This window comes from Aquila chrysaetos, chromosome 3 (genome assembly GCF_900496995.4).
Source record: "Aquila chrysaetos chrysaetos chromosome 3, bAquChr1.4, whole genome shotgun sequence".
NCBI lineage: Eukaryota > Metazoa > Chordata > Aves > Accipitriformes > Accipitridae > Aquila > Aquila chrysaetos.
The window spans coordinates 19,095,839-19,123,334 of record NC_044006.1 but is presented as its reverse complement, the minus strand read 5'-3'; the positions used below and the strand labels follow the sequence as shown (position 1 = coordinate 19,123,334).

At 38.5% G+C, this 27,496-nt stretch overlaps 1 protein-coding gene across 3 annotated transcripts in view; it reads left to right on the top strand.

Annotated features, from left to right (window-relative positions):
• The first annotated feature begins 243 nt into the window (after window positions 1-243).
• Window positions 244-27,496, top strand: part of DPY19L1 (dpy-19 like C-mannosyltransferase 1) — a 52,138-nt gene continuing 24,885 nt past the window's right edge. For 2 of the 3 annotated variants that reach the window (XR_003922707.2, XM_030009453.2), the window contains exons 1-11: window positions 244-770; window positions 1,746-1,814; window positions 6,128-6,289; window positions 6,936-6,960; window positions 8,253-8,340; window positions 8,971-9,108; window positions 13,329-13,449; window positions 15,145-15,238; window positions 20,463-20,520; window positions 24,097-24,188; window positions 26,251-26,350. Coding sequence is in view for 2 of the 3 variants with exons in the window: in XM_030009453.2 (XP_029865313.1) it covers window positions 476-770; window positions 1,746-1,814; window positions 6,128-6,289; window positions 6,936-6,960; window positions 8,253-8,340; window positions 8,971-9,108; window positions 13,329-13,449; window positions 15,145-15,238; window positions 20,463-20,520; window positions 24,097-24,188; window positions 26,251-26,350 (1,242 nt within the window). In the remaining variant the exon portion in view is untranslated. The remainder of the gene's footprint in view (window positions 771-1,745; window positions 1,815-6,127; window positions 6,290-6,935; window positions 6,961-8,252; window positions 8,341-8,970; window positions 9,109-13,328; window positions 13,450-15,144; window positions 15,239-20,462; window positions 20,521-24,096; window positions 24,189-26,250; window positions 26,351-27,496) is intronic. The other variant, XM_030009454.2, reaches the window with a different exon arrangement.

The following is a 27,496-nucleotide window of genomic DNA, read 5'->3' as shown; positions in this document are numbered from 1 at the left end:
GAGCGGGAAGAGCTCGGCTCCCGCCTCCTCTGAGAGAGGGCCCTGCCGAAGGCCGCGGGGCAGACAGCATGTGCGGCGCGCTGGCGGGGGAAGGGGGGAGGGGGCAACGGCTCCGCGCGGCCGCCGGGCTCCGGGGCGGCGCGTGCGTGTGCGACGGGGCGGAGCGGAGCGGAGCAGGGGGGGGGGGCGCGGGGAGCCGTTACCCGCCCCGCCGGAGAGCGCCGCCCCCGCCCCCACGTGGCCAACCGGGCGGAGCAGGCGGCGGCGGCAGCAGTGGCGGCGCAGCCCGCTGGAGTAGTGAGCGGCCGTCCCCCCCCTCGCTCCGTTACTACGAGCCCACCGCCTCCGTCTCCGCCCCGTGGCCTCTGGGCCCTGCCCGGGGGTGGGGGAACCTCCTCGCTGAGGACCGCCCCCCTCGCCTCCCCTCCCCTTCCCTCCGGCGCGGCACCCCGGCCCTGGCGGGGACTATGCGGAGATGGTCGTCCCGACCCGAGGCAGGAACAAAGAATCGCCGCCGCTCAAGCCCGGGCAACAGCAGCACCAGTCGCCGGGCGCCAGCCCCAGGAGCGGCCGCGGGCGCCCGCCGCACTCGCCCGGCAGGCAGGTCCCCGGCGGGGCCCGCGCCATGCGGAAGGGAGGCGGCGGCCGGCGGGGAGCCAGGAGCGACCCCCAGAGACCCTGCAGGGAGGGGCCCGCGGCTGAGGGGGAGCGGGACGCGCTGGGCCGCGGCCCCCTGAGGCTCCTGCACGTATGCAGAGACCAGCTCCGAGGTGAGGTGGGGGGTGAGGGGAGCGAGCCGCCCCCCTCCTCCAAATCCTGTCCCCGCTCCCTCTGCCCCCGCTCGGCCAGGGGAGGGGGGCAGCCTTTCCGCTCCGGGGGAGGTGGGATGGGGCTCGGTCTCGCCTCCCTCCGCTCTTTCCGGGTGTCGGTAGACTTGCCCGGCACGGCGCGGCTTCTCCCTACCGCCGGGAGAAGGGGAGCGCCGGGACGTCCTTCCTCGGGAAGGCGGTCCGGGGGCGGGGAGCGGAGCGGAGCGAAGAGCCTTGGCCCGACAGCGGGCACCCCGGTAGCCTCACGGCGTCTCCTCCCCCTGGGGGAGTTGTGCCTGGCGCTGTCTGGGGCAGCAGCAGGCGGCCGGTCGCTTTCCCGCTCTCCCCGTGCCCGTCCTCCTGCCTGTCACATCCGGAGGAGGTTAAAAAAAAAAAAAGCTTACAAGACCCACACTGGTACCGTCGAGAATCGGGGGCGAGGGGAAGGAAAAGGGCTTTTTACCGCGTTAGCATCCTGCGGGGGAGAGATGGGAAAATATGCTGTTTGTGTAACTAACTCTTGTTAAAACAGTCTCTCTAATGGTGTTGACCAGCTCAGCTTACAGTGTTGGTATGGCCAGCTTATTTCTTGATAACGCTTTGCCGAAAAGAGGGAGGGTTGCTTACTCTTTAAAAGGCTGACTTTCTGTGTGAGCAAAATTGTCAATAATGTATCTGTGTAGAAATCCTCTTTTGACAAGTCATTTTGCAAAAGTTATTTCAGGAATTAAAAACCTGATGATTGTGTAGTCACCTTAATAGTCTACCTGTGATGTTTAAAGCTTTTATGTGTAGTTGCTAACTTGCTGTATGAAATTTCTTTCAGCATTTGAAGTCAAGATTTTTACAGAAACTAATGCTGCAGAGTTCAAACAGGTTTCCTTTTACAGAGTTTGTTCTGAGTTGATGCTTAAGGTATTTGTTTTCTTTTGACAGTATTTGTTGATGACAGAAAGGCCTTTATCATAAAATCCGATAGCAAGATGTGGCTCACTTTCCTTCTGGGTAAGTAGAAGGAATACGTTGGGGAGGGTGGGGGATACTGTTCTTTTTACCTTTCTTTCTCTGGAATTGTAAGCTGTATCAAAATATATTTGGAAATATAACTTGGAAAAACAAAAAACCCATAGTTTATGTTGAAAAGGGATGGGAAATAACTTCCTACCTGGTAACTTTTGTAAAGCTGTTATTGTAGCAGTTGATGTGATATCAGAACATTTGTAGGAGAGTAATTGTCCAGGTATTTATGGATCTCTCCTATACAGTCATTACTTTCTAGGGGAAAAAAAAGAAGCAACTTGTACTAAGTAATGTAATCAAACCACCTTGTTTGGAAGGATTACGGGTGGAAGAACATACAACTGTAGGGGGATGCAAATTCAGATGTTGCTATCTTTGGGAATATTTTAGAGTAAATAATAAAACGGCTAATGGCCAAAGCCTTGGAAGAAGTACCTAAAGTATTTGCAAAATTAAATAAGAGATGCATTCCTAAAGTTAACAAATGTTAAATAATAGCATATTTGTCAGATGCACAATTAGATATATTCTTAAAGGTATTATATTAAAAGACTGTCAGGGTATTCCAAAGATGCTGGTACTATTAATCACACCACCAGTAGTGCTTGTTGCCAAAGGGAGTTTCTTCAGTTTGATGAATTACATTGCAAAGTAGTGGCAGGGGAGACAACCCTTAGCTTACAAACTAATTGATCAATAAACTGTTCCTGAATTGCTTTGCTTACCTCTGTTTATTCAGCATTTCCTAGACTAGTAGTGACTTAAATGACGTAGAAATGTTAAACTGATGGTCAAAATTGAAAAATGCTTTCCTTTGATTGAAATTCAAGAGCAGATTAGATAGAGCGCTTTATAAGTTATGGAGTTTGAGTTTGGCTGTGAAACCCAGGTAACCAATTAAATACTTCAGGGAGCTATTTATATTTTTAATAGGACTTGTCACTTATAGCAAAGTATGTAATAGCACACAGTATTTGCAGTAGCAAAGAATGTACATATAGTAAATATGAAATAGTGGGTTTTGGTTAGTTTTAGTGGTATTTGATTTTTTGTTGTTGCTTTGCTTAAGCTTTAAGGTCCAGATTTTAAAAACAGAGGCTCCCACAGCTGGAGCTAGTTTTGTTATAGGGTGTGGATTTTTTTTCTCTTAAGAATTATCTCCAATTTATGGGCAACAATAAAGTTGACAGATTTTCAAGGGCATTCTTAAACAACACTTTTCCCTATTATGTTGCGTTTTTTTTTTAAATGACCTTAATTTTTAAATGAATTGAGGCCTTTTTCTTGAAGACATCCTTTCTAGATTGCACAAAATCTCACAATGAAATGTCTTGACTAAGCTGCAGACATAGGCAATGCTTGCACATTCCTGATTGTTCCCAGTTCTGCTGTATTCCTACCTAATCGCTTTGGGGATATTTGCAAAGTATTAAGCAGTTTCTAGTATGTTTCACATCCTGTTGCATTACAGTATCTCAGCATTTGTTGTTCTTTTGGTAAGTGAGTTCTGTATATTATGGCTTTATTCTTCAGTATTTAATTTCCAGAATTAGAACGCTTTTTACATGCCATTCGTATTGCTTTTTTTAGAACAGAACACAGGTAAAAATAGGAAATCTGAAGAATAAACTATCAGATTTTACATAATAGCCCTAGCCTGCAAAAATCTGACCATAGAGTTTGCTTTTAGGTATTCTTAGGTTGGGTGAGAAAATGGCATCTGCAAATTCAAGTACATAGTAGCTGTATAAGTCTTTGTAGCATTAGGACTCTAGTATATCTCTCCTGTCCTCTCCTTCATTCCCTTCCCAGTAAGGACATTAATGGGATCAAAGGATGGTAACTTGAGAGCTGATCTGCATGTTTTCTGTCAGAAACTAGCTTAATGTAAGTCTGGATTCAGTCTGTTGAAAAATGCCGATTTGGACTCAGTGGATGTCTATGAATTAAGCACATTGTCTCTTGAAATCTGAGTAATTACATGAATTGCTGTGCAATTATACAAGGTCTTCATTTTATACTTATGATAGAGTGATATTGTGAAGTTTTCTAAAAATGTATATGAAATTCTCCAAAATAACTGTGAATGTATTTACACTTAATGCATTGACTTTCAATAAAACAATTACTGAAGGGAAGAATCAAATACATTGTTTTCTCAATGGAATAAGTGGTATGTTTGAATCTGAAATGTAATTTCCATATTAATAGATAATTTATTTGCAACAATAAAATACTGCACATTTGGCTTATTTGGAACCACATGAATTTGAGATCATTAACAGTATTGGTAGCTAACGTGCATTTATTTTGACTTCACTGTATATTCTTACCTAACGTGTGATCTGTCTTAAAATTGGTATTTTTTTATAGTTGGGGTGCGTGTATATGTAAACATATTATAGCATCTAGTCTTACTGGGAATCTTAGAAATGTTGCTGAGAAATGAAATAATGCCTTGTGCAAATGTGAGACTCAGTAAGTAATAACTAAGGAAGGTATGGGCTGCTCTGTTTCTTTCCGTACAATTGCTGCAAAACATGTTTGTTTATGGAATATTGTTTGCTGTGTTGCTGATACAGCTAATGTGCTTATCTGGAATTCCATCTCTTAACCATATCTGCTTTTCTGAAAAAGGAATTTGCAGCTTTTCATGAGAACTAACGTAAATGTCCCTAGTATAAAAAAAGTCTGTAGCTCCTGAAACTTTCCTAAGACATTAAATTCCATTTAATGTGAACTATACCAAACAATCCTTTGGTGAATTTTTTTTCCTCGAAAGTATATGTAAAAATGTAAAGTTTTAAATGAAAGCTGGTGGTATTCATTTTCTAACTGACATCCAGGCTTCCCTTTGAGTAAACTACTTCAGTGACTGAAGTGAAGCTGAAAAACTCTAAGGAAGTTTGAATGTGGTATTGTACAACTTCAACTACTTTGTGAAGTATGTAACTTGAGTTAAATGTTAAATTGTACAGGCAGGTAGTTTAGAATTTTTTTTTTTCCCCTTAGGTAATTTTTTTTTTTTTCTGTCTTACCCAGTTTCACCTCACACATCTTTGTATACAAAACTTTAATATTAAAATTGAGGTTCATAAATGTAGTTTGTTGCATTATGACCTGTGGCAACAATGATAACAAGTACTGCCAGTAGCAGCGTTGTGGTGACAATGATAACAAATACTGCCAGCAGCAGCACTTCCAGGCTCTGTGTTGGAGGAGCATGGGGTTTGGGAATATATACTAGGGCCTCTTCCCCATCAATCTAGCAGTTTTGCAAAGGTGTTTTTCTTTCTCTTGTCCCTGCTGCTTTCCAGAAGCATACCACCGTACGCATGTAACATGCAGTCTGAACACATGTGCATTCTCTAACTCTCCAACCATATTCTGCATCAGTGTGCAGGCATTTGATGTATGTTTTACCTATGTGCAAGCAATTTGACCCATCCGTTCCGTGTTGTCACAGCAGCGAGGGCTGTACCAGGTGCCTGTAGCTGTCGGAGGTGTGTGCAGATCAGCACCCTGGAGAGGGACACAGTGCTCAGCACCTTTCTGGCTCCAGCTAGGTGGAAGCAGGGAGGGTGCTTGTCCTCTTTCTCTCTGGTCCTTATAGCCTATGTGAATAAGAGGGCTCTTCATTAACCGTAAAGATTTTCTTGGATTGAAGGCAACCAGTCTACCTGACCTTTCTGTGGCAGAGAGCCACTGTGTGCTAGAGAGCAATCAAGACACCTTTGGTCTAGGAGTAATACCGTGGTCCTGCTGAATGCCTGCCCTTTATCCCTCACTCATGCTGGCTTTGCTTGCATGGTGAGCTCTGGATATGTTGTGAATGCTGCCCAAGCAAAATGGAGTGGCTGTTGCTCTCTGTGGGTCTTGTTATGCTCAAGAAGTTAGAGACCTAGACTGTTTACCCACCACTTTATGATTATTTGCCTTTTCCTTTTGTCCCTCAAATTACCTACCTTGTTCTGTACCTACATGACAACAGTGCATATAGTCTCTGAATAGACAAATGGAATGTTATTACATACAGAGTCTACCTTTTTTAGCAGTTATAGTCTCAATTAGATTTGTGTTGATTGTCACGGTCCATTTGGATCTCTCAAATTTACAGGACAATGTTCTCTGTAAATTAAACTTTATTTTATGAGCTTATTAGGAAAAAAACCAAACAAACATGACAAGTGCTCAGTCCACTTTGTACAGACTAGGCTAGCACAGGAATTCACTAATTCATCACTTAAGGCATGAGGTTTCTAACTCACTAGTTCTTTAATTTGTAACTCAACTTGTAGCTCCTAACTTGTGCACCTATGAGCAAAACGGTTACCTAACCGATGGTGGGAATGCTCATCCTTCCTCTTCCATCATGGTGCAGGTGTCCCCTGTATCACACTGGGAAGCACAAAAGCCTCACCAGCACAGCTGCTGCTGGATCTGCTTCCAAAACTTTTTGGGTAAGCTGATATATTTATACCTTCCAGCTTGGAATTTTGGTCTATACCATTCCCATGAGTTAGCAGGTTCTGAAGAAACTGCCAGACAATGAGTATGTGAGGATTATGGCTGCAGGAGACAACAAGCTGCAGGTGGTAATGGCTGCATAATGACCTTTAACCCTTTCTGGCTACTGGGTCCTGCCTGTGTGTTGCCCTTGCTTTGACCTAACAGTGATGGTCCTAGCGTACATTGGGCCTTAGCATGAGCTGTGTGTTAGCCTAAATCTGAGCAGGAGTTGAGTGAACAGTCACAATAGGTATCGTAAAAATGTTGAAAATATTTATGCTTATTAAAAAAAAAAAGCTTATAATTCAGTTGTGTTATTGATAGCTCAAATGGGTGCATTAGATTCTGATGGATCAACTTGAGTGATGCAGGATATAGGTGGGAACATTGCATATTGCTGAATGCCATTAGCATAATTTCAGATTTTCAAAGAGCTGGCCATAAAAGTTAATTCAGATGTTCCTATTCTGTTTGTCTGGAGGCTGAGTACCTTCTGTGCATCTCTGAAGTAGTACTGTAATTACTTTAAAGAACATGATTTCAAGTTCAATGCTTTAAATATTTGAGTAACTTAACACTGCTTTGTTTCCTTTACAGCTGCTTTTGCAGGAGTCTTACATTGGTAAGGTTAAATTTATTGCTTGAGAGTAATATGACATTTTAAAATAATAAAAATATTATTGTGACTTATATTTAGACAAGCTATTAGGATAATTTATATTTAGATCTTTCCTCTTAAAACTGAATTGTTGTCTCTAAGATGAATAATTCTCTTCTTGTGAAGCTGATGTGAAAGGTTTCTTAAGCCTGTTCTGCGAAGAGTGAAGCCTGCTTTCCAGGTAGAAAGTTGTTGATTAGCTGTACAAACTCAGGTGCATTTCCACTAACAGACATTTTTACCCTCAGTAGGTTTTGAAAGTCCAGGTAAATCTTTCTCCTATGTTCTGCTTATTTAGATTCTGCTTTAATTTCTTAGTTTTACATCACGTTTTCTCTAAGCTCTTCAGAGAAGTCTCGCCAATGTTTTCTTTATGTGCAGAAGTATGGCCTTTCAACTACTTTTTGTCAATGTAATCCTTATGTTTCAGGTTCCATCCTAATCCTCGCCCTTCCATTTTGTAATATGGACTTGAAATAAAATGGCCTCTAAAGTGACTTACAGCAGCTGCTTTTGCAGAGATAAAAAGTGGCAGAGTCTGCCACTCTGTTTTTGTTTCTCAGCTCAAAGAGAACTATTGATTTTTAGTAGTTTGTTTCTTGCAAATTCCTGTTCAAAAGCAGAGTCATGTGCACTGCTCTGTTTTTCTTTTTCCATCCTTTCTGGAGATGAAGCTCCTCTTGGAAATAGCAAGTTTTGCTTCCAAAATTATTTGCATTTTTCCTGACTTCTTCCCCCCTCCCCCCATAGTTGCACCTTTATTTAAATATACTTTTGATGGTAAGCGCATCTATATATAATGGCAGATAACTGCATTAAAATACAAGTCAGGGAAGGTTTTTGTGGAAAAAACATACACTACTTGTATGTGTACCATTATTTTCATCAGCTTTTATTCTGTGATTCTTTTCATTTGTCAGATATTTGCATTTTCTTTCCTAATACGCAGATTTGATAGTTTTAATAGCATTAAACTTTTGATCCTTAAGTGTCTGCACTTAAGTTAAAATGTATTGATTATTATAACTAATTCCATGATAGAATTTACTAAATGCTCTATGGATTCATATTTTTTCCATTTAAAATAGTCTGAATAGAGGAGAATGTTGGTATAATATATGAGTAAATTAAAACAGCAGTTTGTAAGTGAACTTTGGGTTTCATTGAACGTTTTGCGAGTTCTTCCTTGGTATATATGACTTAGTACAGGTTCTAAAATTCTTTAATCAGTTTTAATTATTATTATTTTTTAACAGGTGTCACATAACAACTCTTTTTGAAAATGACCGTCATTTTTCTCACCTGTCCACGCTAGAAAGAGAAATGGCTTTTCGCACGGAAATGGTTAGATTATGTTTCAATAAAGATTCAGTGATTGGAAAACTTCTGTCTGTAATCTTGTGATTGTGGGCTTTCCAAAATTTCCTCATACCTTCTGGATAAGCAAATAAAATGATATCTTGCAACTAACGTGCATTACACTGTTACATGCAGAGCATTTGTGTGTCTTGCAGCTGATCACTGTGAATGTATGTCTTCCCAGTTCACCTAAAATATAATTAAAAAATGTGATTCTAGAGGACCTAAAATACAAAACTACAAGTACCTTGTAGCGTACTCAATTATAGTCTTGTTTTGCAGTTGGTTTTTAAATTAATAATTGTTTGCATATATATATACACCTTTTGGCTGCTTTTATTTTGAGAACTGTGAAATACTATGCTAGTGCATAGTTACCAGCGCAAATGAGAGATTTCCAGATGTGCTGTGAAACTTGGTGGAAGGAAACCCACATTGCTTGTTTCTAATAGCTTGCACTAATAGAAGAGATTTGGAAAACTGGATAGTAATTTTCAATCATTTTGTCCTATTTGTACATTACAAAGTTTGATTTTAAGATGAAGCTTGTATATGGCAGTTCGTGAAGCAGAAGTGACCTCTTTAATTGTAAATAATGATTCTGCTCTCCTGTAGGGTCTTTATTATTCCTACTTCAAGATCATTATTGAGGCACCATCATTTTGGAATGGAGTATGGGCAATTATGAATGACAGACTAACTGAATATCCTTTAGTGATTAACACCTTACAAAGGTTCAATCTTTACCCAGAGGTGAGCTATGTTTTAAAAATAAGACCTTCTGATAAATCTTTGGTTTCTTTAGATTTGACTACAAATTTGTAAGAAATGTTACTCTGCAAAACATGGTTGTAAAGATACAGTGACTAATGAAGTGTTGCTTAAATACCATATTTTAGTTCCAGATGTAAAATGAGGAAGTTACTTCATACATTGTAATCAATTCTCAGACTTCAAGTACGTTCAATCAAATGTGAATACTTTTTACATCTTAGTATTTCATGCCCTGAGGTTGCAATCCAATTCTATACTTATTGTCTTCTTTTGTTCTTTTCACTGAAAGCAAGTAAATTGCTGACATTGTGTACTTCAGGAAATAACAACGTGAAGTATCAGTAGTATGTGACAGTAAAGTCTGCAGTGATACAGGTACTGAGAGATTATTTTGGCTTGCATTTTGTGTAGGACAGTGAACTAACCAATCATCACAGTTCACTGTGTCCCTAAAATCCATGAATGGTAATAGTTTACTTACCTGTTGCAGAAGGAATTCCTCTGTAGAAGACTGACTGCTGTTGTTTTGTACGTGCTTGATGTTAGACTTGTTACCTGGTTAGATTACGTTCCTACTCTGCTTTTTTGTCACTGAAAGAACATATCTTTAAGTACAGAAGTGTTTGTTTTTCTCTCTCTCGTGGTTTTGCCAGTGTGTGTCAAACATTTTGCAAAGGGAGAACTCCTTTGGTTAATGTACATTTCTGTAACTCCATGTGTCATCAACAGCTTATTTTTTTGAGAACTGAGGACTCATAATGGCTGTAATCATTGGGTACTAGCATTTATACTCATTCTCCTGCTCTGTCAGACCAGAGCTGCTTTCAGGAACTGTATGTGTAAGAGTTTTCGGTATGCATGTATTTATACAACTTGCGTGTAGTGATTTCATTTGCTACTTAATTCCTTGCTCTGGAAGAACTAAATGCTATATAGACGAGTGCTTTTTGTTACCCTCTCACTGGTTTGGGGTTTGTTTGGGAGGTTTTTTGGTGGTTTTGCCTTTTTTTTTTTTTTTTTTTTTTAATAAACTCCTAAGGGATTGCAGTTCAGTTCTAGAAATGCAACATTAGGAACATGTGCCTTATTTGAATACTATGAAGTTATTTTCTTTAGCTGAGAAAGACTATAGCTGAAGTCAATAAATCTGACTTGCAAAAATCACTTCAAAATAAGGGAAAAAAAAAAAAAGTAAAGCGAGTCTATAGCAGTCACTACATGGTCTGTGTAAATTACAAATATAAGCAGTAAAAAAACCCTGTCAAAAGCAACAAGTCAGTCTTTGTAGTTTGTACAATATTATAGTCCAAATAAAGTCTTGATTTCCCAGCTATTTGCTGCATAGTCAGGTTGTTCCAGTAGTGTTGTTTTCATCTGTGATCCCTGATGCAAAATGGTAGAGAGATAAGGTGTTAATTTCTGTGGCGGAGAGATAACGTGTTAAGTTTACTCTCTGGCTGTTCATTGTTACATAACAGTTGATATTTCTGTATGTGGCAGGGATGCTGAAAATTTGAGTTGGAGTGATGAGTGTTGTGTAGTCGGTGTTAAAGTGCTTACTCAAAGGCAGCTAGTAAAATGGATTGACTTTTCTACATGTTCTTTTACAGCAAAGGACTGCCCACAGAGATCTCCTGGGTCTGAGAGCCAGTGTTTTGTTTTCCAAGTTTTGCATTTACTGCCTCATCTGATATGGGACAGTAGAAATTCCAAAAATGCCATTGTGCTCTAATTGACTTAGCAATTTTGCACTACTTATTTGCTACCATTTTTATGCCCATGTTAGCTGTTTCATGTAAAGTAGCTTTTGGCAAAAAATATTTGTGTTTTACATGAAGTACCTAACCAGGTACCTTTTTATGGAATATTCATGTGTGGTAGCATCTGCAGCAGACACAGGCACTTGTGATGTAAAAAGGTTAAGTTGATAAATCAATAAATTTTTTTTGTGCAGCATTGGTTCAGCAAGAATGTTTTATGTCCTTGGGATAATGTCAGCTTCAGGGCTGGCGATGCAAATATGCTAGACAGATGTCTCTAAGTTGCCAGATGCATTCTGTTGGCAGTGTACAAACCACATTCAGGTGGTAAGAGGAGAGATTTGTATTTGGTTCCCCAGTCCTGTTGTTACCGATCTGGAGATGGGGCAAGTGTCTGGTTTGTGTATGCACACATACACAGTCAGAAGTGCCAGGGCACAGATGTTCAGAAAGCCTTCAGGAATTTAGGATAGTGTACTTTGCAGGACAGAATATTGAGGCAGGGAGTCTTGATCTAGAAAGATGTAGTTGTATTTTAAATATTCAAGATTTATGTTGTGAGAGTGTAAAGGCTACAGGTGAAGTAAGCCATGGTGATGGTGATTGGAGCCCTGGTATTAAAAATTAATGAACTATAGAATCGCAGAACAGTTGAGGTTGGAAGGGAGTCTGAGGATCATCTAGTCCCAATACCCTGCTCAAAGCAGGGTGAAGTAGAGCAGGTTGCTCAGGGCCATTTCCAGTTTTGTTTTGAGTATCTCCACCTCTGGGCAACCTGTTCCAGTGTCTGATCACCCTCAAAGTGAGGAAGTTTTTTCTGATGTATTTTCTGATGGAATTTCCTGTATTTCAATTTGTGCTTGTCATCTCTTGTCAACTGAAACGAGTCTGTCTGTCATCTTTATGTCCTTGTCTTGGGCAGCCTGGAACTGGACTCAGCACTGGATATACGGTCTTAGCAGTGCTGAGTAGAGGGGAAGAATCGCCTCTCTTGTCCTGGTGACATACAGCCGAGGATACGTTTGGCTTTCTTTGCAACATGGGCTTATCGCTGGCTCAAGTACAACTTGTCCACCATGGCTCACTTTTCTGCAAAACTCCTTTCTAGCTGGTCAACTCCAGTCTGTACTGGTGCATGATGTTGTTCCTCCCTGGTGCAGGACTTTGCATTTCCCTTTCCTGAGATTCCTTTTGGTCCATTTCTCTACCTTGTTGAGGTCCTTCTGAATGGCGGCACAAGCATCAACCACTCCTTCCAATGTTGGATCATGTGCAAACTTGCTGAGGATGTTCTCTTGTGTCATCATCTAGTCTTAAGACGTAGAACAGAATTGGCACCAGATAAAAAAAACCATCCACAGCTGTCCCCTCATCTACCAAGACAGTCATCTCAGAAGATTATAAAGTCGGGCAGGTGTGATTTCCCCTTTGTAAATCCATGCTGACTGCTTCCAGTCACTTTTTTGTCCTTAGTACATTTGGAAGTGGTTTCCAGGAGGATTTACTCCATCATGTTCTCAGACATCAAGGTGTAATTCCCTGTGTTTCTTTCTTGCCCTTCTTGAAGATAGAAGTGACATAAAGGGTTTTAGTAATTGTATGGGGAAAGGAAAGAGGAAATTATCCTTCTTGTACATGTTTTCTGTGACACAGGGCTGAGACATATTGTAGTGGTGAAACATCTTTTCAGTCAGGGAACCCCTGGGTTATAACTTTCAAAGCAGCTCAACTGGAATGGACACATTACTCATTTATGAACTCCATAAAGTTAGTTATATCCTGACAGAATAGCTTCGTAATGTTAACTAGTGACTTTGCTGTGAGATGAGTTGTGTGTAAAATTTTTCTGTGTGTAAAATACTGATGTTTTCTGTGTCAGGTGTTGAGATTTAATTTGGTGGTTGTTACAAGAACATTACAACCTTTGCACAGAAATTGGAAATGCTGTCTTACATTGCATCTGGAAGCCCTCTCTAATGTATGCTTAAATTTAACCTGTCAAAGTTTATCAGTAGAAACCTGGAAGATTTGGTCCATTAATATTCTTGCCAGGTGGAAAAAAAATTAATTGGTTTTAGTGGGTTTAATTTGGCTAACTGTCCTCTGTCAAGAAAATCTGGGATTTTAATATCTGATAAATGAAAATAGTTAAATGGGGAACCTTCCAGACAATACTGAAATATATAATTTTTCCAAATATTGAAGTTCGATGCATGAAATTATTTCTATTCTAAAACAGGCATAATTTTAGTCTATTAATTAATACTTGGTTTATGTTGGATGCCTTTAGGAATTATCATCAAAAATGCTAAGTAGTTGAGAAATTCTGAGTTTAAAAAAAATCCTGGATGAGGGCCAGTTGTCATGAGAGGTTACCTTGGTCATTGAGCTAGTCTGAAAGTTCCTTTTCAGAAACTTCAAATGCTGTTTTCCACCTAGGTGGTCCTTGCCAGCTGGTACCGCATATATACTGCCATTATGGATTTCCTTGGTGTACCGACAAAGACATGTTGGACTGTAAACAGAGGAAAAGGGCTTAGTCCTGTTGAAAGCTGTGAGGGTGAGTTGTGTTTCATTCTAGTTTCTTCCTGGAAGCATGTAATTGTGGCGTTACGTATTTCAGAAGTAATAAATACTCCTGTGTCTTTATCACTGACGTGCTTTCATTTGGCTAAGCCTGTGTATTTGGCAGGTTCATGACATAAGTGAGAAGCACGGAAGAAAGATACTTTTAAGAACACGAGGGGTGAGAATGTGGGCTTTGCTTTTTAGATGGCTCCTACTACCTAGGTTGAATTCCTATACTGCACTTCAAAACTTCACAGTTGTAGTCTGAGCCTTCATAATGTTGGGCTGTTATAAAGAGTAAGATGTCCTAAATGTAACTGGAGGCCACTGTACATGTATTAAATTTTTGTAGCTTCTGTAGAATCCCCAATACATTCCAAGTTCCTACATTTAAAAAACTTACCTTTTGTATTTCCTCCTATAGCTGCAACTTGACGAGTGGGGAGGAAAGGGAAAAAGGTAGCCACAAGGTTCCCTTTTGGAGAAATCTTGTGTAGTGATTCTGCTGGAAGGAATCTTCTTCCTCTTGTGGCCTTCTGTTCAGCATAAAAATTTCAATCTTATACCTTGATTTTCATACCAAACCTTGGACGCGGTCACTTTTTTGTTTGGTTCCCCCCCCCCCCCCCCCCCCCCCCCCATTTGAAGTATTGGCTTGTCAAGTAATTATTATGCAATAAAAGTACCTTTGAGAAGTGATTTTGGGATGTTTTACAGTTGGTTAAAGCTGAATGATAGATGGTAGCTTGTGAAGTTGTTTCATTTTATCATTTAAAATGTCTTTGTGTGGTGACAAGTTAGTATTTTTCCTTTGCACAAAGGCTGTAAGAACTTTCTTCAGAGTTTGAATGATTCACTTTCACTAGTTTTGTCGAAAGCAATAAACAGTGAATAAATTCACTTCTGTTTTTTGTAAAAACAAAACCAACAAAAAGACCCAACTACTGAGACTGCCACATTTGGTGAGCATATTGTCATCTTACTTTAGAGAACTGTCTTGCTGTATTTTCAGCAATGGTGAATAATCATTTCTGCATACAAAACTATGAAGTTTTGCTACCTTCTCTATAATGAATGAGGCTTTTTATGCTGTACTGCTGAAATTATGAGAGCCAGGAGGGTTTAAAGAAATAATGGGAAAGAGAACAACAACAGAAGTGTGAACACAGAAGTGTTTGTGAATGAATAAATTGAAAGACTTGCATTATTGGAAAATCTCTTGGCTTCTGATGAAACAAAGAAAGCAAAGAGCATTGTGTGTGATATGTTTAAAGATGGATTTACTCCTGCAAGTAATGGGAAGAGAGTACAGGGAATAGAACCTGTTCTAAAAAGCTCTATGAAGTCAAAACGTAGTCTGTAGAAAATGTTCTTAGTGATGCTTATGCGTTTTACACATTTCAGGTTTTTCTTTACAGTTAATGCTTCCTTTTTGGCCTGTTCTGTTGCTTACTGTCCCAATGCTGTGTATGCCCCTTGTCTTTTTGTTTTGTTTTTTTTTTTCCTTCAGAAGTGTAGTCTTCTGATTAAATCTCCACAGTAATCTTGGTGACATTAACTTTTTTTTGTTGTCTCTTTCTGTAGATATATTAAGGTAGTATGCTGTGTATTATACTGATTGTATGGTCGTTTATAAGCAATATGATCTTTCTTCTATATTTGACAACATGTGTTAACTGTTTGTTAGGCTTGGGAGACCCTGCTTCCTTTTATGTTGCTGTGATTTTTCTTTTGAATGGATTGATGATGTCACTGTTCTTCATATACGGTACATACCTCAGGTAAGGCAGTTGAGACTGAGCTATTTAGTTGGTACTAGCTGTCAGATTTTATATGAATTTTGAAAAAGTGAATACTAAAATATTTTTATGGGATATTGCTTATTTGTTTGTACAGTAGTAGTGCTTTTTATTACATATACATTGTCACTAAAAAATTACTGGAACAGAGGAGCTTTTTGCTTAAAATAAATGGTGATGCTGGAAAAAGTTGCGGAAAATTTCAGTGAAGTGGTATCTCATTGATACCACCAGATTGTGGATAAAGCTAAATGCTCTACAGGTTTTAAATGGCTTTTGACAGGTTTCTGCTCTTAAAACTACCAGTGTAACTCATTTTCAAACAAAGTTTGAATGACAGTATACTTTTAACAAAGATTGGAGTTTTCCCAATGCTTTGCCTCAAGTCATACTGCATGTCTTTCAATTTTAACTTAACTGAGAAGGCAAAATATTTTTTGAGATAATGCATTCCTTTGGAGATATGTATACACTTCCCTTTTTCTATGAATTTCTGTTTTCAGTATCTGTCTTTAAATTTCAAGAACTGTAATACACTTTCATACAAAAATAGACTCCACATTCAGCAGAAAAACAGAAGCGGAAATATTTTTCTGTTTACCTCTATTTTCATTTGTTGGTTTTGCAAAAAAGCAAAAGGCCTGCTACATTTTCCTCTGAGACATATGATTGGTTTTCCCCCTCATTCCCTGGCTTCACTGTCTTGTGGTTTTTTCCTGCTCTCTTTGAAGCATGTGCTGATAGTTCAAATAAAGAATAGTACAGGGCAGGAGCTGACAGTGAAATAGAGGAAGTTGCTTAGTGTGACTATTAGGTGTTTGGGGGTAAAGCGGGTGTGTTTGTATTCCTTAACTTAGGAAATTAATGTCTTGTGTTTTGAGGAAGTAGATAAACTTTGAATATTTGTATCATTAACTTGTCATTTTTCTCTTAAGGGAGGTGTATGGAAACCCACATTTTATATATTAATGTCATTGAAAAATCAGTAAGGTCTTAATTTCTCTGTACTTTCCTTAGACTTGGGCTGTGTTGAATGTAAATAACTATCAAGTATTGATAGTAATTCAGTTTTTGATATAAATGATCTGCAATGTGGGTAGTCAAGATGACTAGAATATAAATGCAGTTCTTTCAAGGTGTAGCCACTAGCTATCTGGGGTTACGAAAAATAACAAGTGACTACGAAGTTTCCTGTAGGTAGGATTTTGATCTTATTTATTTATTCTGAAGAATATTCATAGTTGGATACCAGATCTAGATGACTACTTAGTCATTATGGCTGTTCCAAGGTTCCTGTTAGTCAAAGCAAGCCAGAATATTTAGGCTTTTCCATAAGGTATGACAAATAAAAGAACCGAATCTGGAGTAATGCAATTCTACTACACTGAAGTAGGTAATCTTATGAATTGGCATAAGTCTCATTCATTAAAGCTGAGTTCTTTCTGCCCTGCATTTTGAAAGACTTTTTCATAGCCTGACTCATTTGATGGTGGGAAACCATCCTCTAATGTTTTCTCTATCTTTCCATTCCTGGATTTCTTACCAGTAATCATCTCAAGCTTACATAATGGTTTTTTCTAGTTTTTTTTGTCTCCTTATATATTCATAGAATGTGTCATCTTTTTATTTCAGCCTTTATTTGCTTTTAGTCTCTGCAACTTTGAGTAGTAATGGAAGGTGATAGCATAGTGGAAGACCACTTTCTTATTGCTATTTTCCAACCTAGCATGTGTTCTCACATCTGTGCTCGCTGTACTTTATGATGAGCTTGTTCAAAGAGTTAAGCTAGCAGAAAGCTAGTTTCTTTTGTAGGACTAGTTTTCTGTTGTAGGACTAGTTTTTGCTGTTTAGCTCCCTTAACCAATTTCCCTGCAAGGCCAGAAGATTGCCAGACATAGTATGTGCCTGCCGTAGCACTATGGTCTCTGGTTATGCAAATGTACTTTGGAATCTTCTTATGTGATGCAAGTTAGTCTCAAACTCTGGAGCATTCTCTGTTAGGATAACTGAAGCAATATGGTGAGAACTCATGCCATTTTTTTAGGGTTTTTTTAAATGGATGAAGGAATGGCATTTAGATGATAAGTACTTTTATGCAATTGTAAGATTCTGCCTCCCCCAATCTTCCTCGCATCTCTATTCTTGTAGTCAAGGGACAGACTACTTAAGCCAGTTGTCAAATACTGTATCTTAAGGAACTACCAGTAAATTTTCCATATCTCCTTCCAACAGTACTTTTTCAGTATTTTGTTTCTTGCATGTTAGTCAACAATGAATTACAGATGACTTTAAGCTTCAGCTTATTGTAGCCAGGGAATCAAAAGATGAGTTCTTTCATTATTCCCGAGCTGACTCTACCAGACAAAGTGTAACTGTTCAGGTCGTCTGCAGTTCTTTAAAAATTACTAATTATTTATTAATTTTAGATTATTCTGTATTAAACATGGGGGAAGTAGGTTCCAACTGAAGGGCATGTACTTCACCAATTGTAGTATATTATGGGAGTTTCAGTGGAAAGAGTTATCCTTTGTCTTTTATATTGGCATAGAAAGGCTTAACTACTGTATCTCCTACATGATAGCATTGGACTGTTAGAAGATAACCAGTGTAACTCAACACTGTACATAACCCTCTGTGAAATAGGCTCTGTTCACTTCCTTTTCTGGAAGAGGTACTGACAAAGTGCATTTCCCTATTCTGTGCTACAGATTTACTGATCTCATCTGGTAAAATAGTGATCCTTTATAGAGGCTGATAGCTCTAAAGCATTCATAATACAATTAAGACCTTTGTATTCTAGACATTAGGGTTTTATCACTGTTAAACTTTAGCATAGACCTTGAATTTTGTTTCTAGTTTTGTGTGTTTTTTTGCAAATTTTTAGTTTGCTTTGTTTCCAGGACTAACATTTTTTAATATTAATCATGTTATTGTAGTCATTTTGGATTTCAGTGTTGATGCTTTTAGAATTTGTGGAATTAAATATTGAGTTTTATGTGCAATAATGCACAATTCCTGGAGATTGTTTTAGCACTCAGTTGGTATCTTTGACCCTCAGATTTTGTACCCAGAACTTGCTGATTCTGTTTGACTTTTATATTAATGATGGGTGAAGGATCTGAGAGGATCTCAACTGATGTCATCTACCTAGACTTGTGCAAGGCATTGGACACTGTCCCACACGACATCCTTGTCTCTAAATTGGAGAGACACGGATTTGATGGATAGACCACTCGGTGGATAAGGTATTGCCTGGATGGTCGTTCTCAGAGAGTTGCGCTCAACAGCTCAACGTCCAAGCGGAGACCAGTGACAAGTGGCATTCCTCAGGGGTCGGTATTGGGATGTTTAACATCTTTGTTGGCAACACGGACACTGGGATTGAGTGTATCCTCAGTGAGTTTGCTGATGACACCAAGCTGTGTGGTGCAGTTGACACAGTGGAGGGAAGGGATGCCATCCAGAGGGACCTTGACAGGCTTGAGAGGTGGGCCCCTGTGAACTTCATGAAGTTCAACAAGGCCAAGTGCAAGGTCCTGCACATGGGTCGGGGCAATTCCAAGCACAAATACAGGCTGGGCGATGAGTGGATTGAGAGCAGCCCTGCAGAGAAGAACTTGGGGGTGTTGGTTGATGAGAAGCTCAACATGACCCAGCAATGTGTGCTTGCAGCCCAGAAAGCCAACCGTGTCCTGGGCTGCATCAAAAGAAGCGTGACCGGCAGGTCGAGGGAGATGATTCTCCCCCTCTACTCTGCTCTCGTGAGACCCCACGTGGAGTACTGCATTCAGCTCTGGGGCCCCCAACATAAGAAGGCCATGGACCAGTTGGAGTGAGTCCAGAGGAGGGCCACGAAGATGATCAGAGGGCTGGAGCACCTCTCCTGCGAGGATAGGCTGAGAGAGTTGGGGTTGTTCAGCCTGGAGAAGAGAAGGCTCTGGGGAGACCCTATAGCAGCCTTCCAGTACTTAAAGGGGGCCTACAGGAAAGCCAGAGAGGGACTTTTTACAAGGACATGTAGTGATGGGACAAGGGGTAATGGCTTCAAACTGAAAGAAGGTAGATTTAGATTAGATGTAAGGAGGAAGTTCTTCACTGTGAGGGTGGTGAGGCACTGGACAGGTTGCCCAGAGAAGTTGTGGATGCCCCATCCCTGGATGTGTTCAAGGCCAGGTTGGATGGGGCTTTGAGCAACCTGCTCTAGTGGAAGGTGTTGGAACTAGATGATCTTTAAGGTCCCTTCCAACCCAACCCATTCTATGATTCTATCATCTGAAGTTTGTTGTTGTTTTTTTTTTTTTTTTAAAAGAATCTTAACAGCTGGCTGATACTTTTGTTTAGTAGCAAAAATGGTATATTCTGTCATTCGTAGTAGTAGTACACTTGTGTGCACAAAAATGTTCTTTGTTTTATATCACAGGACATGAGTAATTACAAATCTAGTTAAACAGCAACCTTATCTATTGCTGTTTTGAGATGGGATAAATCTAAGTAATATCTTTGGTTTTAGTGCTGACTCCATGGTGCTAATTATTCAAAAGGTGAATTTGGTTTAGAAACATATAAAAATCCTTAAGTCAAGGGCTTGAAAGACTTTCTCATGTTAACATCACAGTATTTCATGTAAGAATTAAATTGTATCTTGCATTGACTGTGTCATGAATTCATTTCTAAGTATGTTTTTTGAATGTGCTTGATCTGATTATCCTAACATAGTCTTAGATTCAGACCAAAATTCCCTGTTGGGTGATTGAGCATGCAAATTGTAAAGTTTTCTGCTCAACATCTTAGGGGAGAAATACTCCATTTATATTGCCTAGTGTTTAAAAAAAAAAAAAAAAAAAAAAGTTTGGCACTTTTCAAGACCAAGCTCTGGGTTCAGCAGATGAAGCACTAGATGTAATGTTCTAAACCAAAGTTTGTGAGGAGTGGAATAACCATTTTCCAAGTTATTTACATTAAAATTGGTGTTCTGCAGAAAAGAGCTGATGTATGAATAGTGGTCTGCTCTGAAATAAACATTAGCTGACTATCTAATATTTTAATATTGTATGTACACTGTAGATTGCTTTCCCTTGATGCTTGAAAGCATTCCCCACCCCCTCCTGAATGAACTTAGCTGTACATAAGTGCTACTTCACATTTTTTGAGCAGCATTGACCGTTACGAGATTCTGTTGTACCTATTTTTCCTGTTCTCTCCACAGTGGGAGCCGTCTCGGAGGCCTTGTTACCGTGATGTGTTTCTTTTTCAACCATGGAGAGGTAGGTCTTCCTCCCCAACCACCGCCAAACTCCCCTCTCCTCCTCCCCCCCCCCTTTTTTTTTTAAGTTTAAGCTAATTCTCATTTCATTAAAGGTAGTGATGTTGCTTATCTATTAGGGGATGAATTTAAAGGGAATAAGACATTACTGAAAGCAAAATAGGTTATGACACAAATGTATAGCACAGTCCAATGTGTCACCTTAGATGGTAAAAAAAAAAAAAAATTCAGAAAGGAAGTATATTGTATAGTGGTCCTGAGATAGAAATCTTAGTAGCACAATGACTTCAAGTTTAAAAACATCAAAATATTGTATTTTTTTACCCATTCCAAACATAACTGGGCTACATGTACCATATGAACAAGGTTCAGAAACGGAGGAGGTTTTCTTTAAATTGCTATGTATTTTACCAGAGACTCATGAATACACGCACACAAAAAAAAAAAAGCAAAGAAACCTCTTTAGTGCTGATATACTATAGCCATGATACACAGAATTTAGAAAATATATGTATATAGAGAATTCCAATACTAAACTTCTTTAGTAGGCTGCATTACAGAAAACAAACAAACAAAAACTGTCACTTAAAACATCTCCTTGTGTCCCTAGCTAATGCTGTTCATGTCATTGTTTCATATTCTGGAAGAAAACTCATGGCTTTTATTCTGATACCCTTGGGCAGTGTTTCTGGTTTTTTTTAATGTTCATTTTATGTATATATATTTGTAGAAATATTTGTTTTACTTAAAATGCAGCTGTACTGTAAAGATTTTCTGGATGGAAACTAGCTACCTTATGATTTTAAGGGTTAAAGTTGTGGTTTGTTTTCTTATTTTACTGAGCTGAACTTGATAGAAAACTCTGAGGAGTAAAAATATGTATGCACATAACAGAATCAAAGATGCTTCTATTCATAGTGAACTTTGACAGTTTTCTTAAAAATCTCTGTGACGAAATAGCTATTCTATTTTTAAGTTTTATTTGAAATGTTTTTCTCTAAATATCTTCCATGAAGAATTTTCACCCATGGATGTTAACTGCCTGGTCCAGACCAGGTAAACCTTACAAAGTTTCTAAGCTTTTTCTGGTGCTGTAAGAGGGTGAATATAAAGTTTTGTATGCGTTTCCATTCTTAATGGCATTCTGAAGTGGAGTGAATGTTCTATCCTTTGCCGGGAAATACTGATAGACTACACACTGTTTTGCCAAGTCTGCGAACGTGAGAAAGTGTAACTTCAGAAAGGAACAAGTTGAAAATTTCAAAGATAGTGGTAGCAATAATGAAGCATTTATTTCACTGTGGCACAGGCAGTTCTCCTATCCATAGGAGATTCTGTAGGAGAGCTCATCCTCTCTCTGTGGATGACTTGACTTGGGAGGAAAACACAGATAATGTGTGTATTTTGGAGAATGGCATGAAATTAGTTCTGCATGGCTCTACACAGATGTAGTCTGGGCTTAGATAGAGCTTAAGTAGGGTAACCCTGATTCAGGCTCAGCTGTATGGATTTCTGGAGAGCAATAGGACTTACTTGCAGAGGTGCAGTGTTAGATCTCAGCTGGCTCTTTGTGTTTGTATGGTACCTAATGAAATAACTCGGAGTTGTTTGTTGTGTATATAGTTACGGTAATGTGTGTAGTTACATGTATGTAGGTGGTCTAGCTTCACTGTGCTTACTGTAGAATCACATGCAAGGGTTGTGCATGCGCACATGTATGCTTAAAAAATTATTTTATTTAACTCTTCAATATGCCTTTGATTCTGTGGAAATCATCTTGCATGTGGTTCAACAGTACATACAGTGGAGCTAGACCAGTTGCTAAAAATTTGCTTTCCTTTTCTGGAAGGATAGGACTGAACTACATGAGTAAGCCTGATCTGCAAGTCTTGGTATCTTGGATCTAATGCTGTGTAGAAGTGGTTAGCCTTCTGGCATTGAGCTAATGATCCTAAGGCAGTATGTTTTTATTTGTGCTGTGCTTGTGCTACTGTCTTTTAATGATTTCAAGCTTAAACAGATCTGATGTATTTATACCTGCAGCAAAGTTAGTTTACAGCCTTGATAAACCATCCACAGATGATTGAGTTTAGTATTACATTCCAAATATAGAAAAATAGCATGGGCTACATTAGTAAATCCACTTTTAAGGTAATGCTTCCTTTTTATGGTTGTATATGCTCATCATTTCCTTCCTGTCTTTATCTTCTCCAGTATCAAAAGATTTGGTAAATGAAGTGTTGCTGTAGTCTTGAAAAATAATCAACAAGAAGACTACACTGCTTTAGAATAATCATGATTATAGTTATTGCTAATAAAAATAATTTTAACTAATCACATCTGTGCAGTCAGCTGAAGACAACACATTAGTATTTATATTTATGAAAGGTTTATTTTAACAGTAATCAGGGTGCAGCTTTTACAGAGAGTGCTTTTAGACAGCAAGGACTGTGTTTGATTAATGTTATGGGCTTCTGTACTTTGCATTTATTTGACACTATTTCTACACATTTATTTTACACTACTAATTTAACATATTTATGAAATAGCAAGACAAGAAGCAAGGAATTGTATAATGTTGATTATAGTGACTTCTTTGGTAAAACAGTATTTTAAAAAATGGTTTTAGGATTATAGGAAGTGAAGGAGAAGGAACATCCTGGCATCAGCCTCCTATAAGCTTTCATAGATTCATTGTGGTACGTGTTAAGACGAACTACTTTTTTGTTCTGTAGTTGTAAAGAACCTACTTCTAATTTTTAGTGCAAATCTATTGATAGTCATTTTGAACCCATTTGTTTGTATGTCAAAGTTGTCCTGTAAAGTTGTAATTATTTTTTTGATTGTCAGTGCCATCTGCAAGTACTTTATAAAGAGCTGAATATAAACATTGGAGATGACGGTTACAGTTGAGCCATTTGTCATGAACCCCAAGAAATTAATGAAAAAGCTATTCAGTTTGACTTCATTGTATTACGCTTTGCTTTATTAGGGTTAAAGAGCGATATATATAAGTTAGCGTAAGCTCTGTAAGAGCTTAGTTTCATGTGTTCAATTTTACTGGCCTGTTTTGGAGGGCAGCTTCAGATTTTATACTTTCTGTGCTGTTGAAATGTTCATAACCTAGAGAACTCTAGCATAATAAAGAGTACGTTGGTTTATCCTTAAGATCCTTACCCCACACGCTTTCTCCGTCTAAGTGTGGCAAGTCACTGCCTGAATTTGAGAATGGTTTTAGTTACCTGAAGGAGGAGTTAGTGTCAGCAGAAGCAGGACAAGCAGCTGCTGTCCTGGCTTTTTTCTCAGAAGTTCTCTAGCTGCCATATTTAATTTTGGAAAAGCAGCAATCTATTTTAATTAAACAGTGCATCATAGACCTCAAGTCTGGAAGCTGCTTCCTTTTTCATCCTTTTTTTTGCTTCCTGGCTTTTTTTTTTAAAGTTCGTGAGTAAAATCTCATGTAGCTTGGTTTTCACTTTATTGAAGCATCTGTCGTCATTCATTCTGAAATACAAATGCATTATTTTATGGAAATGTAGCAGCGAACGTTATCATCTAACCCAGTTCTTATTTTTAGTGCACTCGTGTCATGTGGACTCCACCTCTTCGTGAAAGTTTCTCATACCCATTCCTTGTGCTTCAGATGTTGCTTTTGACCTATATTCTCAGGTACCTCTCAATTTATACTTAGCTCTTTACAATGATTTAAAAAATTGAACGTCACAGGACATTTATTTAAATGCATTTATTTAAGTATTTATTTAAGTGCCTCTCTCTGTGTGCTGTAGCAATGATATCATTAACATAGAAACTTTCATGTGGCTGTTACATTGCAGACGCTGCACCAGTAGAACTGCAGTCATATTACTTATTAAAAGGAAAAACTTTGCAACTCGAAGACATGATTAAAATAAAAATCAGAATTACTGTCTTGGCAAATACGTATCTAAACTAAAAATCAGAATTTTTTGGTTGATGTCACTTCCTTCCCATGAGAAACAAGCTGATACTCCATCAATTAGTTTTGTCCCTCTTGGAGAGTGGTATGTTGTTTGCACTTAGAATAAGCCTATGCTATGCAACAGAGGATGCTATAGGCACCCATAAGCTGGTATGTTCTTGCAGTTTTCTATGACTAATTAAGTAGTCTAACTAATTCAATGATTTAAAGCAATCTAATTACATTAATGCAGGGATGCTCTTGAGTTCATTAGCCCTGCTTTTCTGTGGTTGTTTCTGGCTTGCAACATGATTGTGTTATTGTCTTGCCTCTGTTTTGAAAAATAAGCATGATTGTTAATACTTGAGGGCTTTTCCACCAACTCCATTGCATCAGATTTGCAGTGTGTTTATGATTTAGCTGAACTTTGTACTTGTAACCCCAGATTTTCCTTTTTAGGTCATACTGATCTATAGTTATTGATGATTAGACCAAAAATATTTTGTGCTCGTCACTAACTTGTGGTTTTTAGGTGAGGAAAAGATACGTGTTGTCTAGAAAAATATTTTCGGGAATAGTTTGTAGAGAGATTGCTAGACTTCATATTAGAAAGACACCTGTTCATTTAATGCCAAATTGTGAGGTCAAACAAAAAATGAGGAAATTACACTTTAAGTTAGGGTGATCAGAGCACATATATTCTGTACCTATAATTATGACACTTCTTGATCAGATAGATTCACTCCTGTTCTTCAAATCTTGGTACATAAAATAGTACTTGGGCTTGCTTACCGATGAGAAGTAGGTATTTAATCTGAGCATTTCAGAGCAAGGTTCCAAAAAGGGGATAAAACATTTTAACTTTCAGCTTCTCAGTTATAATTCCTGCTTCAAGAGCAGCTCTGCTTTATGTATAGCAGTATTCCAATGAAATATAGGAACTATCTTTGAAACAGAGACTAGAACTTAAATTCTCCATTATTTGTATCACATTTGTATGATGTATTACTTAATACATTAGACTCAGGCTCAGCAGGACTTCCAAGAGAAGTTAATCTTGAGGCTTTCTCAAAGAAGCTGAAGGAAGTTTTACAGAATTCGGTGAGACTGCTGTAATCTGTTGGGTGTGGGGTTTACAGCAGAATATTTATAGTGTCTTCATCTGTTGGAGGCCACTTAGTGAAATTGAAAACATGAGATGTTTCTGAAGTGACCTCAAAGCTAACACAGGATTAAATAAATAACACTTAGAGCAGGACGTAGAGAACAGGCTGTTTTCAGTTAAAGATGAGTTTCATGTATTTGTCATTGTCTCCTGCCCTGAAACCTCACTCAGGATTGCTAGCAGCAAGTCACAGAAAGTAAATATAGAAGAAATGTGAGAGAGGAGTGAAATAACTTTCAAGTGCAAACTGTTCTGAGAACAGTTGTGATCCTAGCTGAAATGGAAATGTTTGTTACCTGACTCTAGAGTTGTTACAAGAAGGTGGACCACTGCAAGTGACGTAGGTTGGTCTGCTATATTACATGCTGTCAGGAGAAGACTTGTTTGGTAATGAGTGACACATCAAATAGTTAAGAAACATTAAGCATCAGAACTATTGTTTTTGGAAACTGATGGAAAATGGATATTAAACTTACTTGAGCAGTGTTATTTGTAGTTGATCAATATTGCTAGCTAACTTCCAAGGTAACTTTGTTTTTACTGCATTTTCTATTGTACTTTTCAATAATATACAAACACCTGTGTAATTTTACTTACTGATGCCTATTCTGTCTCTCTTTCCCAAGGATTCCGAATATTAATACAGGAAGCTTGATTGCACTGTGTGTTTCTAATATCTTTTTCATGCTTCCCTGGCAGTTTGCTCAGTTTGTTCTTCTAACACAGGTAAGACCTGTCATGTCTAAATAGCCTCTGTCTTATCTAGGCAAATTGACTGCTTTGTATAGACAGCCATTGAACTCACAACTGTACCAATGCTTTCCTTTTAGCCAGATTTCACTCTTGCTCTCAGGAAAGACTCACGCCATTTATCACAATATTTTTCTAGTCTTAAATTTAAAAGTTGACCATTTACACCCCTCAGTCTTCTGTTTCCAGGACTAAAAAAATTTACATTTCTCTTAAAAGCAGCCTCCAGCCTAAGATCAGTACATTAGAACAAGTGCAGAACAAGAACAAACTTTGTATATTGAAGTACAAAAATAAAAAAGGCATTGATCTTGCATCTCTTTAGGCTATTCCAGATTTTTAAATGGAACAGTGTTTTGCATGGCATGTAATATCTGGCATGATTTTGCATGACTTCCTATTTAATTTTGATGAGCCTGTGAGTAGTGGCATAATCTTACTGTCTGAGAGTTCAGACAGTTGAGGTAACCTTAGCTAGTGTTTAAAAATAGTAAATGATAATGTGAGTAGTAGGATACTGTCATACAGCACACTTTCTTAGTGTTTAAATTGATTGAAATGTAGCCTGTTGATTGTAATGTCTCCATGCCTTTTCACTTGTTTATCCTACTTGAAGCAGACATTGCTTGGTTTGAGTTGATAGTTTTGAACAATCAATATATGCTGTGGTATGCAAGTTTTCTAACTGCAGAAGAGGAAGCCATTAAATTCTGTGGAATATTGTGAGAAACTCACCACTGTTTAAGATGCTGTGCCTGAAATTTGAAATTGCAGGTTCAATTCATAATTTCATTAATTTCCCATGTGACTTTTAGCAAGCTGCCTGATCAATGAATCTTATTTTCCTCAGCAGCAAATTATGGATGTTCCCATACTTTGCTGAAAAGTTAAGGTTAAATAATGTTGATGAATTATTTTTTTTGTTTGTTTGTTTCCATTTTGGAGGTTTTTTTAAAATCTAAGGGTAAAAGATGATGTGTTAGTGCTGCATTTGATGACTTGTATTTTTATAAAGCTGAATACTTACTTCTTAAATATTTGAATATGTTTGATAATTGTTATTCAGAACACCACAATAGGTTTTCTGAAAGAAACCATTACGAAATGGCGAAGTACGTACTT